The following is an 18844-nucleotide window of genomic DNA, read 5'->3' on the forward strand; positions in this document are numbered from 1 at the left end:
ATGTTTATGTTTAGAAGCTTATTATAAATTTAAAATACTATAATAACAACACTGCTGATATTTATATAATTATTACCAATTATTTCCAAAATATTGCCAATACGGCAGTTGTCAAGTAGTTTCATGTATTCTGACATACTCTGCAGCGAAAGTAGTGTTTGCAATTCAGTTAATGTATGTGCATATGCTTAGTGTGATGAAGCAATTAAACTTGCAATACCTTCGTATTGTTATTCCACATACCGCTTTTCACGAATAATAAAGAACTTAAAACGTTAAGATATTTAGCTTTATTATAGAGCAATACAATGGAAGGAGAACAAGAAAGTTGACAATGCGCATACGATGATGTTTTTTTACAAAAGAGGGTAAAATCGTATTTCGCGGCAAGACGATAAAACAATTCGCGCGCGTAACGATGGTGACATTTAATATTTATCTTTCAGTTTACACCATAGATATAGTAGGACCTACTATATCTATGGTTCACACGTTTCACGTGACAAATTTCAATATGGCGTCTGTGCTCCGATCTCTCGATTTAGCTGCAAGTTAGAAAATATGTGGTCCAAGTTAATATCTCGCAATTATTAGCAAATCGCGGAGGTTGCATCAACATTTTTGCACTATTTATGAAATAAATCATTGTGACTATAGTTTGTAAGAAAAAATTGCAAAATACGCCAATACATCGCCGTAAAATTGATTTCAAGTGTGGCTCGATTTGAAAGCATCAGCAGCGACTAAGGCTTAAGTACTGGAATTTACACATCTAAATATCGTATCACAGGACAATCTGCGATAGTGTGGCTTAGTTCGTGTGGCAAATACAGCGATATCATACTCGATCTATGGATGTATTGTAATAGAACAGGCATATTACAAAAATCAGTCAGAAATTGACACATGTTACAAGCACAAATTAAATATTTTGCTCAGAATAAATAATTTAGGTTTGATATTTTCAATAACAAGAATGTGTAGAAAGTTTTATATGCATATACATGCCTGAATGGTAAAAAAGACAATAAAAATGTTGAAAACAGTAGCATAACATCACCATAACAGTACATTAAGCACTGTGGGCAGTGGCCATATAATACACTGGTTTAGACTATGACAATACATTGTTTATATATATGTGTAAAACACAGTCAATACTACAAGTCTGGTGACTCTTCTTGCTTTACCAAGTAAATATTTTCCCCGTGTTGGACAGAGTATATTGTATCAACCTGTGGTATCAACAGTTTCACAAGTGACCTGCTATTTTATACTTCACAAAAAATTTGGTGTAACAGAGGTAGACTCATAATATAAAACAAATTCCGAAGAAGCAAGACAGACTCTATGACATAGACAAGCAAGACAAGCAAGACATAGACAAGACATAGACAAGCAAGACATAGACTCTTCGAGGTAGACTCTTCACATTCTTTCTGTAAATAATTTCTGAACGTATTAATTACTCACATCTTGATATAGCTATATTCGTTTGCCGACCAGAAACACCAGAAAAATGCATTTCTGGTACAATAATCCAGTGCAATATTTAATTATGTACAGTGAACAATATACTTTACATAAATCGTGAAAAATCTTTCAAACTGTTATCTCCAACTCGTTTTACTTAACAATAAATATCGGAAGATAATTCTACGACGTTCGATTGAACATTTTGTGGCAGATTGTGCTGTGATCGATATTTAGATGTGCAAATTCCAGTATCTTAAGCCTTCGTCGCTGCTGATGCTTTCAAATCGAGCTACACTTGAAATCAATTTTACGGCGATGTATTCTGCTATCTTTTTCTTGAAAAACTATGGCGTATTCTGCTATCTTTTTCTTGAAAAACTATGGTCACATTGATTTTTTTCATTAATAGAGTAAACCAGTTTATGTAACCGTCGTGACTGGCAACTAATTGCAAGATATCAGCTTTCACCAGATATTTTCTAATACAACGCCATATTGATTCTCACTACTTTGGGGCTCCGGAAGTAAATTTGCCCGGCTTCAACCACCACTTATGAAATGTAAGCCGTTGCACTATCTAGTGTATTATTAGATCTGTGTGACTAAGCCATTGATTGATCTTGCTTTAAGCAACAGCCTCGTAGTATGTAAATATAACACAAGATATTAGAATAAAATCAAAAGTGAACATCGTAGGTTATATACTTCAGTCATTCATTTCAGAATGCAAATTCACAATAAAATGAATGGTTTGCAGTTTTCAACTTAATCATAAATGATACACAATTACTCGATTAAATGTATTTTTGTCTAAATATTCCAACATGTTTGCTTTATTCAAATGATAAAGTGCATGCAGATATGTTGTATTGTAGTAAGGCATAAAAATAAAATCAATTTTCTCGTTTTACGATGATTTCTTAACAACGACATTTAAGTTCTCAAATAACATACTGATAGCGTCAGGGCAAAACTAGAACGTAATGGAGGCGGGGGTAAATATTCATATATTCAGCTCCGCCCTGCTGACTTCTTTTGAATTTAACATCGTAAACAAAAGAAATCAGCAGGGCAGAGCTGAACATGAATATATACCCCAAACGTTCTAGTTTAGCTCATGGAAGCGTGAATATATGAAAAAAACGACGGCACACAGCTATAATAAAAAATTCCTGGTTTATTTTCTAGTTTAAATTCCTAGTTTATCAACACCGACAAATTTGGCAGTTAAAGCATGTAAAAGCACTTTAATTCCATACATTTAGTAAATAAGTTACGGGTGATTTGTGGTAGCAAAACACTTGAAAAATAAATATATTTATATTATATATTATGTAATTCTATTTAAAATTTTGATCCAAAGCATGAGAACTGTGCTACATTAATATTCGTAAAATCTTAGTTTGAGTTTGACGTCAAAACAAACATTTACAAACTATCTCGTGCATTGCACGTTGTTCAAAAAAGTTTTAATGTTTCAATTAAGAAATAAAAGGTGTTTTCTGTGTTTGCACAGGATTATGCAAACCGAGGAGACCTTTGGGAGAACATAAGAGATGATCAGTGCAAGCCCGAGACCAAAGGTCAAGGGTTGCACGTGCTCGAGGTTCTCACAAACCTCTCCAAGGTTTGCATAAGGCAGTGCAAACACGAAAACAACTTTTATTTCTTTTATTCATTAATAATAATGTGAAAAAGACAAACGTTTCCATTTTTTCTCTTAAATGTATTCATGATCAATTTGCAAATTCTCTTTGACTGATTTATTGTTTCGATTGATTTGATTGGTTGAGCTCAGATGTACTTTGCACTGGCTAATGCAAACTCAGCTCTAGAATAATCAACGCACGCGTTTCATTGTGTTTATATTATAATTTAAGACGATGAATTACCTTATCAAAGCATCTATTGAAAGACAGATTGACATCTGTCGCATGTACAGTGTGGTAAACCTATTTACAAAATTTTATATGTATTTTTCCAAGTGCTTTATTTATTGAATAACCAGAAGACTTTTACTAATGTCTTCAACTAAGGTTGTTACTACACTTCCAAACTCCTAAATTTGCAGGTATTATCGCATTAGCTACAGAAAAGAACAAGAGCTATTTTTACTTTACTATATGACATTGTTCCAGTCATGTAATCATACCATATCATGAGATTATAACATCATCACAAGAAATCATCATGGATGACTAAGATACAACAACATAAAAATATTAATTGATCTCAAACCAAAATTCACATGAATATCGTTTGATTTTCATGTGATCAATTCTTACTTAAATACGATCTCACAACAAACACTTCATTGCACAAGTCACCACAGCCTCAAAGTAGGTCGATATAAGTAGACAGAATTATTGCTACTTTATTTTGTTGCATTTTTACTTGTTACAAAAAAGAAGTACAAGAAAAGTTAATTTCAACATTATTGCTACAAAATGTAATATGTAAAAAAAGAAATACATTTGATCATTTTGTTTTAGCTATGAAAAGAGCTTACATACTGTTGTGTTTACTGGTTTTTATTGATTTTGTCAAAATGGAGCGATACAAGCAAATGAAGGAAAGACCGACGAAATCATTATTGGAAAATACGTACAAAGAGGTTGGTCGTCTTAATATTTATCAAACATAAACATTTGATAATAAGGAGTGGGGCAAAGTCCATAACCATGAACTAACCAACGTGTGTCACATGAAAGCAATCAAAATTATTCTATAAAGCAAGAGAAATTTTCTCAGTCGATCACAAAAATTATTTATAAATTTGATGTTCTGCTTTTTGGCTTTGTTGCACTGACTTCACTCCACTGGCTTAATAATTCTGGTTTCCTAACACAAACACAACTTATAATAAAAAGTAAACGCATTTTGATAATCAGCGTCAGAGAGCTAAACCTTTATATTTTACTTGCTACGTCTTTTTTTTGTCAGATAATCATAAAAAAGTCATAAGAAATTTAATGAAAAGTAGACAAACGTTTGCGTTCTGATCAACTTTTAGTGTGCCCCAGGCGGTTCAAAAACGGTAAAAGTTGTGATATTTACTAATAATGTTTCCGCTAAAGCGTCATATACAAAAGTTTTTTTTTTCAACAATGATTTTCTTACAATGATGAACCCGAACGTTTGATATTCTACTACAAACAACATGTCATTCAGAAATACAGATGCTAAATCAAGACGTTAACCAGTGAGTGTAATAAAGTACGAGGTCAAACGCATATCGATCGTGGGAATGCTGCTGGGGACTTTGGGGTGGGTGTCACTTCCTCTAAGGTTGAGAAGTAGGTGCCTTTAGGGCAGGCAAATTAAAGACATTTGAAAAGGTGCTTTCTTGTTATTTTCACTTTGTACAAAAAGCCTTTTATCAATTATTTTCACTTTGTTTACTTTTAATTTCTTGTTTTATTAAAAAGTGTACTCAAAATGCAGTGAATGACGATTTTCAGGAAATTAAAGTTGCCCCAGGGTTCAACCCTAGACACCTTGGATTTTCTCAATCTTGTGTCTTTGGTGTTTGCAGCTAATAAACACACCACTTTAATATCTTTAGCTACGGACTTGAAAGAATGTAACTTTACTTGACCAATTGTCATGTGACTTTAAATTTCCACATAAAAGACTACTTAGATATGTAACATTTTGGCTAAGTACAGCACACATCCAGCCAGAGATTGAAGCCTCCGTACGCCTCCAATGTAACTAGTTATTTTGAAAATTGTTATATTTTTTCTAATATTGAGCTTGTTAGTTGGAATTAGATCTTTAAACCTTGTTCTCGGGCCCACATTTTAAGAAAAGAGAAGTTTTAATGTCAAACAAAAGTTTTAATTATCGCAATGTTAATAGAAGAAAAAATTTAGACAGCTAAAATATATTTCAGTTTGAAATAGAAATCATTAGTAAAGGCAATGGTGTAATTTCTAGAGCAAGTTCACATAAACATGCATACGAAAGACGCTCTGTTTAAAGAAAGCTTTCAAAGCTTTACATTGTAATTATACATTTTCCCATGGTAAATTGGTAATTACCAAAAAAACGCACAGCAATCTATCAATCATTGTCGAGAATATCTTAAAGTATATTATTTTAAATGTAAAATATGCTACTCATTATAATTGTAAAACCACTTAAGTAATGTGCTCAAAACATTTGGAAAAAACGAAGATTTTATTATCGAACACACAGTTTTCATTCTTGGAATATCAATAAGAGTAAAAATGTTCTTTTGAGTATTCTTAGTTCTAAATAGAAATATTTATAAATGTAATAAGTGTCATTATATCAAAATGACTTAAATAATGTACTCAAATCATTAATCAAATTTCTTCTAGAATGTAAATCGTGTAAGTTGTGGAAAAATTCATGGAGTGCCACAATGGTGTCCGGATGGTACAAAATGTTGTCCAGTTCATAGTTTTGAGATCGAGTTTGAAAATTACCGTTGTTGTCCTTGGTTGAATGGAATTTGTTGTTTTAACGGGAATTGTTGTCGTTCAGGTTCTGGGTGTTTAAGGTTTGGCAAATCGTGTTCTGCCCGATGGAATTCAACACATGTATGAATAAAATAATGTATAATCTTTTCCATGATTACGAATTTCTTTATCTTGTCTGGTTGGAATGGATATTTTTTCATTTATTTAGATTTTCATATACAACAAAAAATTTAGGCAATATATATCTTGAAATATGTTGGTTTTATGCAATTTATTGAGTAATTAATATAGCTCTTTAAATTGTATCTTTCATTGATTTTACTTTTCTTTATGACACTGAGCTGTATATATACTTGGAGTGCGCGTATTTGAATTTGTGGCAAGAAATATACTTCTTATTTTGTCGTCTGACGTTAAAACAAACATTTACTTACTATCTCGTGCACTGCGTTTTCAATTGACCGTGCTGTGTGCATAAATTAAACGTTTGTTATAGTTTCAAAACTTGACGTTATAACCTTTACTAAAATCCATCATATTGTTCATCTTCTACGTTCGCTTAATTTATTGCATATAAACTACAGCTTCCATTACTTAACTTGTACGCCTTAGCGATTAATAATTTAAATTTTTAAAACTGTAACAAACATTTCATCTTTGCACACCGCACGGTCAATTGCAATTGGGTGTAATCAAAGCTTGCACTGATGCGCAAATTGACATCTGTCACCGTGTGGTGAATCTATTTACAAATTTTTTCATGTATTTCTTGAAGTGTTTATTTATAGAATAAGCAAAAGAGTTTTAACAATTATCTTAAAGGTTGCTCTTACACTTTAACACTCCTAAGTCCTAAATTTAAAGGTATTGGAAACAGAAAATGACAAGAGCTTTTTCTATTTCAGTATATGTCTTTCTTCCTGTCCTATAATCTTATACCATGTCATGAGATTCTAACGTCATCACAAGAATTCATCATGGATGATTAACATACAATAACATAAAACGATTAATTGATCTCAAATTAAAATTCACAAGTTATATCAACTGAGCTTCATATGATAAATTCTTACTTAAATACGATCTTATATATTAAAGTAATCAATTGCACAAGTCAGCAGGGCCGGTTGCACGAAAGGTGGATAACTCTTATCAATAGGATAAATCTCTTTTCACTTGATCAAATTTTTCACATCTTCGTCAAAAGATAGGGATTGTCACACTCCCACAATCACTGTTCAAAGTCTCTGGCTAATAATACATGTCACGTGACTAGCTAACATCTTCACATTTGCGTCATATATAACATTTCGCAAAAATTTAGAAATGCCATCATCAAAATTTTCACTGAAAACTATACTAGATTTCATTTAATCAAATCATCTTTATTATCCCGCTGAGTCGGTTGATGAAGTAGATTAAAAATATTTGTCTTAGAAGATCTGACTGAGCAGAAAAATTGCGTACATATTTTTTTCAAAATGTAAGCCATAATGTTCATTTAACGCAGTGTTTTGGGAAATATACCCAAAGGCCGAGAAATAAAAAAAACGTGAATATTCATGATAGCTACAATAAATAATGTTATGACAAATGACTTCGCTTGGCCCCAAATTTTGTCCCTTTTTTTTTTCCAAAACAAAGCGAAATGGGAGGGAAAACTGGTGGATCCGGTAAAAAACCCTCCAATAAATAAAAAGATCAAAATTTAGAAAAATTTAGTAAAATTTTTGTTGTTTTAAGATGTTTCATATTTTTGTTGTTTTCAATGATCCCGATGATCTACTTTAACATGCAGCGTAGTCAGATCGTGGCTTCGTCGTTCGTATTTTAAATTTGCAAAGCGGCAAAAAAAGCGTCGACAAAAAAAGCGGCGACAAAAAAGTGGGCTGACTACCCTATTTATTGACACTGCAAATATTTTGTGCTCGAACAAAAGAAACGAAAACTTTAGTAGAGAACAAAAAATGAAAGAGTGCAGAGTGTTAACACAAATTTCAATGAATAGACGAAAAATAAAACTAATAGCAGCTCATACATAAATCATATGAAAAATTCATTCAATTCGTTGAACCTGATCATTCACCTACCAAAAACAAGAAAAATGAAATGACCAAAGTGACGTCGTGACTTGCATACAAATTATTTTGATGTCTACTAGATTTCATTTAATCAAAATTTCTTCAATCACAAAAAGACTTTTATTAATAGCTGGCTTTCACTCGTGTGTTTTGTCCGAAAATTTGACAATTGTGAAAATTTAGTTTTACGGAAATTTTAACGGTTTAATTTAAAATGCGTTATACTGATTAATAGTAAGCATAACGAAAGTCACAAGTGGGAATCTTTCAATAAGGATGCTTGTTTCTTCGTGCTTCTGTCCAACTTGATCGCACATTCATTATCTAGTTATTAGGCCTACAGACATAGCGACTCTATAAAAAAACAGATTATAAATGTCAGCATAATGAATGACTAAAATCAGAAATTATATATTTTGCAAAGAACAAAACTTTAATACCTGATTTTCAAGCATTGTCCTGGTCCGTCTGATACAGGCATCTTAGTAGGTCTTTTCCCCTTTTTTTACAGCGCAGTTTTTACGTGTATATAGTAGAAATATTATTGTAACATTTTTATCTAAAAATTCAATGAACCCTACTTGCAGCATTGCAATTTTGTTTATAAACGTTTAATAAAATTAGTAAAAGAAGCGAGTGAAACCAGCTCTTTTCTTACAGCAATTGACATCTTTTATTGACATTTTTTAGCTAATATGGGTGTTTTTCATGACAATGGTTCAAATTATAAAATAGACCATCAGGATTAGTTTTGAATATCTCATGCAGTTACTCATAGCTATAAGTTAATTTTAATACTTATCTACTCAACTTAAAAACCACAAGACATGGATCATGTTTTTTAACTCGCTTGTTTTCCATCTTCGTAGATTATAGTCCAATCATTTCAATAATAATGCTCACACATACAAATGCCGTCATGCAATGTCCATTCAATATGTTTATACCATTCCATACACAAAGTAATCGACGTAAGCAATAAAGGGGATACTGGTATTATGAATCACCATTTTAATAGATTACTGTTTACGATGCACTCTTAAGGTAACTTCAAGCGGAGGAAAAGGGATCACTTCAATACCCCAGTTATATCATCACTCAAAGAATGCTTAGTGCAGATTTGATCTCCTACGAATGTCAGCTGCTCACCTTTAGGTGGGCTCATATAACAATTGGGCCCATGATCATTATATGAACAAACAACTGACATCCACAAAAATCCAAACTGCAAATGAACATTTTTGGCCATGAATCACAATGACACATGAGAAATGATGAACTAGTAAGACTAATTGAAGTGAATGACACAGGTGGTAACGGGACTTTCACAACTCTATCCATGTGGGATCTACAATCTAAGCTAGAGAATATAAAACACATATACGACATTTCATGATGAAGAAATCTACATATGACGTTAGTTTGCGTTTTTAAATTCTTAATCAGATGTATTGAGAATGAGCAAATTGTTATATGTTTTCTGTTTGACTATCCAAATGGTACAACATTCACCAACATTGCACGAATAGCTTTTGTTGGTTAAGTTAGAAAGATGTAACAAGTTTCAAACGATCAAAGGCTTTACATCGTTATCAAAGCATTTTACATTGAAAGCTTTCATATTACGAGGCCTAGCTTTCGTATTACGAAAATATTTTATTGTGATTAGCTCCTTAGGAGCTCTTCACCTTTTACAAAGACAATAAGTAATTATCCTTCAACGTATCTAAATAAAAAAATTCATCAGAATCTTCAGATTTTTTGCGTTTTAATGTCGGTATGTAAAGCAAAGATGCATGATGTTGTAGGCTAAGATTCGTGAGACGATAATAAATTTATAAACTAGACTTTAATTTCGTCCAAATATTAATTGAATCTTGCAGTCATGTCTTGCTGGGTTAAGGTAAAGATCGGGTTTAAGGGCGTTCTGTTTTCTCCGAGGTTCTACTACTAAAAATATAGTAGAGAGTCGTAGAAAATTGAGCAAAAAAACAGTTACGGTTCTCATTTATTGCAAGTCTACACCTTAATCTATGAAAGCTGCACTCATTCACATAGTGCATTGGAAACAGATGACAAATTTAGTGTATTCATATTCATTGCATATATTCAGTTATAACTAATGTGATATTGAAGAAACAAACCAGAAATCAGTAGCATCAATGAAAACCATTGAGATTTTCACAATAACAATAGAGATAAATCGAAAAACAAAGAATAATTTATCGTCAGTTTAGTCACTTACATTTGTAGTTTCCAGCCGTAGGATCTATTTTCATAAATGATATCGAAACAAGTAGCTACGTGTGTCACACATTTTATAAGGGTTTTCCTCTTTCAAATTTCTTTTTGCAGATGCTATCAACATTTAGGATGTGATACTGATAGTATTTATCTGTACATCGTGGTTTTCAAATAACTTGTCTTCGAGGAGAGTTGAAAGCAACAACTTTATATTGATTGGCACAATCACAAATCTTTATACTTGTCTTCTATGTGCAAAGTCTTGTTCCATCTTATATGAACAACATCTGCCTTCCATGACGCCTCGTGGTTTATATGTGGCTTGAAGTGAAAGGTATATTTATAAATAGTATTAAGCTTGTCATTATATGTATTTGTTCCACATGATTGTTTAATCCTCTGGGAGCCGGGCCTTCGTAAGCATCTCGTTTGGTGATTGTTGCCTGTGAGCAACAACGGTCTCTAGAGTGTTAAAACTCATTGTTTGTACTTGAACAAATTACCGGATATCAATCTAATCTAATTTTTGAAAACAAAACGTATTGTTGCCAAAGAAAAGAACGATGCTCTCCCTACATTAATATACGTGAATGCTAATAACAATTTTCCGCGATATTACGCCAATCATTTATTAATTAAATTTATTAAGCCTATTAAATAACGCAAACATTATGATTTTGGGCTTGAAGATGTTGGTGACGTCAATCAGAGCGAACTTAAACCATTCTTACAACCTTAACTTATCAAGATATGACTGCAAGATTCTATTACGATTTGGTCAAAATTAAAGTCTAGTTTCTAAATTCATTTAGGTCTAATGAATCCAAACCTACTCCACAACATCATGCATCGTTACTTTGCATAACGACATTAAAACACAAAAGAAATCGTGAGATTCTAACGATTTTTACATTTAAACGCGTTGAACGTGTTCGAGACGTGGTTTCTTATATTGACAACTAAAGATTTGGTCACAAAATCCTAGTTTAAAGATGATTTCTTTTGTTTGTATTCAAATAGCAAAAAGACCACCGTGATCCTTCATAATAACTTCATATTATTTCAAACAAAATTTAACACATATGAACTCATTTAAGTTCTATAAAACCTGGATCATGTTTTTTCATTCTCCTCTTCTGCATTTGCCTCTTTTAATCTTTATAGAATAAAGTCAGTTTTCATAATCCAATGTAAATGTTCATAAATACGATTGAAGTTTTAAAATATTCTTTAATAAATTTATAACATTCCATTATAGTGTAACCTCCATATTTAACCAATACAATACAGATATCAAAATTCGTTTTTTATGAACACATTTACCACTCTAAATTTAAACTACTTTGTGACAAATAGTAAAATCCTTCACATTACAAAGAGTATAACAAGACCTGTTGATTTCTTCCATAAATATTTCTTACTTCGCCAGTAAATACACAGTACTTACATTTTATCTCTATAAAGTTAATGCTACTTGACTGACGTTAACGTAAACACATAAGAATTAAAATATTTTAACGCTTCTGAAATTAAGTGAGGGCGCAGAGTAAAAATTATAGAGAAAGGTCACTCAGGTGTACAACGCGTTCTCACTTTTTTCCAACCATTCAAATTACATGACGTCAATACTAAATAATGAGTCAAGTATATTTTGACTTCGTGTAATAAAAATTAATGCCCAATATAAAGTTCAGATTAGAGCCATAGAAATAGACAAAAAAAAACAAATTGTAAAATTAAATTTATTGTAACGTTTTGTCTTTACTCAAGACATCTTCAGAAAAATAATAAATAGGATATTAAGACAAGATATTATATTTACAAAAAGGTGTTAAATTACTACTAAAGGAGGCGGTGTCAAATGGATATATGATAAGGAAGTTAGGAAGTAAAATAAAGAGAAATTAAAAGAGGTTAAGTGGAATGCAGTTTCCTTGCACATTAAGTTAAGGCTTGTATTTATTGATTAGAAGGCTTTCATGAATGGAGAGTTCATAAGTATGTTTGGAAGAGGAGATTATTTTAAAGTCGTCTAAGTTAAGGGTGTGTCCAGTTGCGTTAATGTGAGCGAGAATGCTTGATAACGCAGGGTGGGAAACTTGGTTGCCTGTAAGGGGGGATATTCCCAAGTGCTCCGAAAATCTGGGGTGTAGATGACGTGGTTTGACCCGCATACGAAGCGTTGCAGCTTCGACACTAGAATTAATAGACTACACCAGATCTCAGAGGTTTGGGAATTATGTCCTTAAAGTGGAAGAAAGAAGAGATACGTTGGGAATGGCGTAAAACAAATTTAATAGATATATGTGGGAGGCTGCAGCACAAAGGCTATTGATTTGTGTGCGAATTTGAAGGGAGTGTATGCCGGTGAAAGGAAGACAAAAATAGATGGGCATTTTGTGAGCAGTCAAGACAGGTGGTTTGGAGGCAAAGGTGTTGTTTAGGAAGCGACGTGTGATTTGGTCAATTATACTTGAAGGAAAACCGTTTTTGGTGAGTGACTTTCTGCTAAATTCGAGTTGTGTATGAAAATTTTCGTAAGTAGAACAAAGGTTGAAGATGCAGTGAAGTAAGCAGGAGACTAATGAAAGTTTGTAAGTAAGTGGGATGAAGCTGTGGAAGTTGGTGAAGAGACCAGTGAAAGTAGGTTTGCGGTAGACGGAAGTGGTGAATTTTCCATTAGTGCGAGAGATATCAATGTCAAGAAATGAGAGCTTTCTGTTTTGTTCAACTTCAGCTGTGAATGTGATGTCAGGGTGTTGTCGGTTCAGATAGTCAAGAAAGAGAGGGACGTGATCGGAGGAATGAAAAAGTAAAAAACAGTCGTCAACGTAGCGTCGGTAAAGTAGTGGTTTGAATGAAGAAGGACATTTAGATAATATTTACATTCTTTAATAGCAGGAAGTAACACATTCCAAGAAATAGTACCGATAAATTTAAAAGATCTTTTGCAAAATTGGTCCAAATTTATTTGTGGTAAATATACATAATTTCTTAAAGATTGCCTGGTAGAATAATTATACTTCTTCTGTAGAAGACTATAGTAGGTGGAAACAAGCAACCATCCTTACGACCATCAACATCTATGTTCAATTTTCTCAACAGCTTTTTGAATTTACTATTAAAGTTGGAGTTGATGTATTTATTCAGGAACATTAAGTTTTAAAAATTGAATTCGGCAATCTATATTGTCAACCAAAGCTAAAGTTCCTGTGTTGGAATGCATAGTTATATTAGGCATGAAATAATCTCCTTCGCGAAATTTAGCGCATACTTTACCACTTTTTAAATCTACAGCACGCAATGACTCAAAAGACACTACAATGCAATAAGATTTGTGTACGACTAGGTTGGATTCCAAATATAGTTTCCCGACATCATGCAAAATCTCATTCACATCACCATTCTCGTGAACATTAATTACATAAATGCCCTTACATCTGATGCCTTTGCAAAATGTTATGACTGCTTGTTTACTATCACTTATACAGCAGTTGAACTCTAGATCATTTTCAGTTATCTGTTTCCAAACAAATTTTTCAATGACAGCTGTTATGGGTATTTCTGCAGTATGCCAAGGTTTTAAGTAAAGTTCATAGTTGTTATTTCCCCATTTCCATAGTGTGTATTCTGTTTTGTTTACAGTTAAAATAACCGAATTATCAGGTGATACAGCTGCTGCTTTCAATTCAAAACTGTCGACAAGAAGTATTTTGTTGTATTTTATCTTACCCTTGGTAATTCTAACAATTTGAACAAAACATTTATGGTCTTTACAAACTAAGACATCACCAAATGTTAAGATTTTCTTAGGTTCAAACCCAAAGTTAACTTGCTTTGCTTGAGAAGAATCTACAAAATTTTCAGAGGAAGTGGACATCTTCAAAAGATGATCAGAACCATCCCAAATCCACAGTAAACCATCTGACCACCAACATCCAAATGCATTCTTCAGTTGCATTGGTACAGTTTGAATAATAGTGCAACGCTCAATGCTCCAAATATGAATGTTGACGTGGTCACCAACAGCGAAAGCAGCCAAAAAAGATCCATCCGGTGAAAAACAACAACATTCAATTTTAAATTTCTCAAAGATAAATGAAGGTCTCCAAAGATGATCAGTTTTGAAAATTTTAAGCTTGGAAAAATACGGCACAACGTAAAATTCCTTAAACGAGATGGGATGGACTTTGTTAAGATTCCTACGAAGACATTGACAACTAACATTTGGTAAACAAAACTCGATTTCGCCTTGATCGTTGTATTTTGTCAACTGAGTGATTTCAGAAAGCTTTACAACCTGGTTTGTATGATAACAAAAACAACTACGATAATGGTGGGTTGTCTTTGAATTTGAAGATAGTGAATACCTATTTTTTCTTGCAAAAATATCGATTGCCTTTGGGAATTGAAAAACATACGAACGATATCCAAAGACTGTAACAAAGAACTCTGAACATTTATCGGTGCATTGTAGTTTTTGGTAATCAACAACGCAGCGTCGATCAATTCTTTGCAAAGTTAATGAATTCCATGCAGTGAATTTAAACTGAAAACCTACATCATTTCTTGCTGTAATAAACAAACCAGAATCTGAGAAAGAGCAACGATTAACGACATCATCTGACTGTAAACATGATAACAAACGTCCATTGTTAACGTCCCACAACTTTACTTCAGTAGATCCATCACTAGTTACCAGTCTATTTCCTGTAGGTGAAAAGGAGCAACAACAGATGTTTCCACGTACAAAACACGATTCGTTTGATGTTGTTGAATTGTGATAGATGTCATACCGGGACATAATTTTTCTTACATTTAACTTACCTAACCTTGTATCATCGAGAGCAGTGTCAAGAGTGAATCGTTGTTCGAATTCAGGAAGTTCAAAAATATATATTTGACCATTTTCATATCCTACAGCAAGAAGTTCTTCATTGGACGACACACAAAGAGATGTAACGTTAGCACGTAAGGAGACAGTCAAATGATGATGGTTTGTTAAATATGTTGAGTCTAAATCCTCAAACCAAACAAACTTTCCTTTTTTCAATAAATCCCTTGCCAATAATCTTCTTTCGTTTTTGCTATCAATTTCGTTTGCAATAATTTGTAAATAAATTAAGCTATGACCAAACTTATATCTCATTCTCATTGACTTCATCAATAAATGAAATAGTAGCTCTTCAAGTACATCTTTTTTCAAGAAAATACGCCGCTCCTTAATGATTTCACGCAATTCAGAGTCAATGGTATGTATGCCAATGTCTTCTACACCCATTAACCTTGCACAAACCACTTTGACATCAACTGCCCATCTAAAGTGAACATTTTCGCGACATTCTATCATATGGTGGACTCCATTCTTCAAAGCATATTTAATCATAGCAGTGTCCATCTGATCTTCAAAAATGTTCATCCACTTAATTTGTTTAAACACTTTCTCACAAGCATGCCATAAAAACTTATGACCATTTTTTGGATCAACTGTAAACTCATGCTGTTCGTAACCATCTGATTTTAACCAATCAATTAGAGATTTGTGATACACGGTCAAATAATCATCGTAAACTGGCAAAATTTGAGATAACTGTTCAATGATATTACTGCGGACTTCAAACTTGATGTGATCAGAAAATCCTAAATAGCTAAACAGGAAAGTTAATGGTAAAAACTCCCGAGAGGCAGCCAACAATTCAAGAAATTGCACGAAGTTAGTTTCTGAGATAACAGATTTTGTGGTACTTTTCTTCGTTAACAATTCTTTTACTCTTTCGAATTGCTTTGTGTAAACACCGCTTAACCCACTAGGGACCAATTGTTGAATGTTTTCGTAAGTAAGCTCAATTTCTTCTTTCTTTAAGCTCAGTTGTGCGTGATAAGCGTAAAGAAATGATCTCTCACATTTTTTAACTAATGACTGAAGAAGGTAGCGATTTTTCTGCACCCGATCATTCAACTGATGTCTCAAATACTTGTGCAGGTCTTCTTCGTTGTTTTCATCACGAGGACGAGTTGTAATTTCCACAGGATTCATGTCTTTCAACTCTTTTTGAACAGGAAGTTCTGGACGACTGGTGATGAAGATTTTAATCCATTTAGGCAGTCGGTCAAACTCTTCTACAATCAATTCCAACAATTCACTTTTGCCGTCAACTTGGCTTTCATCTAAGGCATCAATAACCAAAAGCATTGGTTCATAATCTTCCAATGAATGCAATGGATTATTTAATAAAACAAAGAATTCATCGGTGATCGATTCTTTGGAATTGTTTCTCTGTAATTCTTCATTCAGTTTACTTTTAAAGTTTGATATTGTATCACACATGCTACTAGCCAATGTTTCTATCAATTTTCGAGGATCTCTATAATCTGATCTATTATATCTGCAGAAATGAAAAGCAGCAAGTTTCTTCTTTTCAGAATATCGTCGACACACCTCAGCAGCAAACACACTTTTACCAACACCAGGACCGGCAATCAAAATCATGACGTTAGAAGCATCTTCACTTCTATCGTTAAACCAAGTGTCGAGTTTTTCAAATAACCATTGTCTAGTGCCTTGCAAGTATTTCTTGTTAAGATCTTTTATAAGACCGTTGCACCAAGTTTCTTGAGATCAGAATATAGTTTGACTTGCAACATTTCTTTTACTCCAACAACATCAGCTATTGTAGTCATCTTTTCTTTAATTTCTTCTACTTTATTTTCCATAGTTTTTAACATTTCAATATAATTTGCTTCATCGGACTGAGACGAGCTTCTTTCAATTCATCTATTTCAGTTTGTTGAATGCCCAAACCAACCAATGCTTTTGAAATTTCCTGCCACAAGTACTCAAACTCACTGTCATCTACACTAGTTTTAGCTATGTGACCGTACACTTCGTTTCGATAAAACTTTATTCTTGCAATGTTTGCTGAGATTGAAGTATCTGAAGAGGAAGGAAGATTATTCCATCCACTATGTGGCGCTGTTAGACCACATATGTTACGCAATAAGACAGTCAATAATGAAATATCAAAGTGTTCAATGTCAGGTGAGCCAGTTAATGGGTAAAGAAGGTTCCATTGCTCATGGCTGATGACTTTGAACTTTAGTGGTGTCAATTTACTCTTTGTAGAAGGATCATTAAGTTTATCTTTTAAGTTTGATGATTGAAGGTTTATAATGATTTGCAATGTTATTTTCAAAGCTTGTGTTCCTTTATTGATTAAAAGTTTACTTAAACGAGATCCGTTTGCCTCAAACTTCAGTTTTTGAGGCGGTGAAGCCATTTTCAAGCTAGAAATGAAGAAAGAGTTTGTGCAAAAGCATCAATTTGCAATGTACAAAATGAGAACAACAAGATCCATTTTCCTCAATCTTTAATTTATTAGGTGGCGAAACCATTTTTTATTCTAGAAATGAGGAATGAGTTTGTGAAAAAAGGTATAATATAAAATGTACAAAATGTTTACAAAAGTTAAAAGGATAAATTAAAAATAGTACTACAAGTCATTTATAAAGACTTGTGTGGTTCATTTCTTTTTCTCGATAAAAATTGTGTTCACTGCCTAGTGACATGACCCAGTAATTGATCTTACATCAAGGCATTAAAATAGTAGACTTGATACAATGAAAAAACACTTAAAATAATAATATTTTTGCCTACTCGACGCAAGAGGCAGCATATACCTTGCGATAGTAACTCCTAGTTGATAAATAATATATCTTATTTGTCTAACAATCGTGTGATGAAAAGATACGTCATTCTTTTAACAAGATACATCAAACTGGTTTGCTGTGTTGTATGAATATTTGCTTACTAACATTTTGATAGGACTATATTGCTGATGATTCTGTTCCAATTTAAATTTTTGCTAGACTGCAGTTCAGCGGACACCGGAAGCGCTTGTAACCGCAGGCTCGTTTTGCTTGTGATTATAGGGTAGGGTTTGGGCCAGCGTCCAAGGTGTCCGCTAAACTGCAGTAGTCCCCATAGGATATATTTGACGTCCGCAATCACCAGTAAAGCGTATAAATGAATGATATTTTCAGCTGCACGGTTTTGACTATAGTCACTAAACAAAGTGCAGATTATACGCTCAAAGCACAGGTAATTGAAGAACAACATAAGTATTGACTTTACTTAAAACAATTTTATATGTGATCGTTCGCATATGCGACTATCACTGATGACACAGCCGAGGATATCACGACGAACAAACACTGCCTGCCTCACTGCCTCACTCAGACACTTTCAGTATGGCATAGTGGTTAGCCACGCATGTACAGCGGCTAACCACAAAAACTAACTAGTGATAAATTATATTATTGTTATAATACAGTATAACTTGACGTCTACAACTGCTCCTCCCCAAAAATAAAATGATGTTGCTTCCCCAAATTTTACAACCTAGCCACATGCCTACTCATATTAATAACACTTAAAGCGTGATTCCGTTTGAAGATGCTACGAGAATTTCTAAAAACTTAACAATTGATGAATGCCTTCTGCATGATGAGATAACGTAAGAAAAGTACAAATAATACACAAATCATTCATTACTTTTTCTATAAACTTCAATTTTGAAATTTTCATGTGTCCAAATG

The 18844-nt window shown here is 33.2% G+C and overlaps 1 protein-coding gene and 1 long non-coding RNA gene across 2 annotated transcripts; one reads left to right on the forward strand and one right to left on the reverse strand.

Moving 5' to 3' along the window:
* Positions 1-3757: 3757 nt before the first annotated feature.
* Positions 3758-6229, forward strand: LOC124451553. The gene is made up of 3 exons (XR_006950514.1): positions 3758-3815; positions 3969-4090; positions 5823-6229. It is a non-coding gene; the product is annotated as an uncharacterized LOC124451553 (long non-coding RNA).
* Positions 6230-13184: 6955 nt separating this feature from the next.
* On the reverse strand, positions 13185-16739 carry LOC124451259. The gene is made up of 2 exons (XM_047001883.1): positions 15077-16739; positions 13185-14959 (listed from the first exon to the last, which is right to left on the reverse strand). Exons 1-2 carry the CDS (start codon positions 16737-16739, stop codon positions 13392-13394), a joined length of 3231 nt encoding a protein of 1076 aa, XP_046857839.1. The 3' UTR covers positions 13185-13391.
* Positions 16740-18844: the final 2105 nt, after the last annotated feature.

The sequence above is a fragment of the Xenia sp. Carnegie-2017 genome, unplaced genomic scaffold (assembly GCF_021976095.1).
Source record: "Xenia sp. Carnegie-2017 unplaced genomic scaffold, XeniaSp_v1 HiC_scaffold_24, whole genome shotgun sequence".
Classification (NCBI taxonomy): Eukaryota; Metazoa; Cnidaria; class Anthozoa; order Malacalcyonacea; family Xeniidae; genus Xenia; species Xenia sp. Carnegie-2017.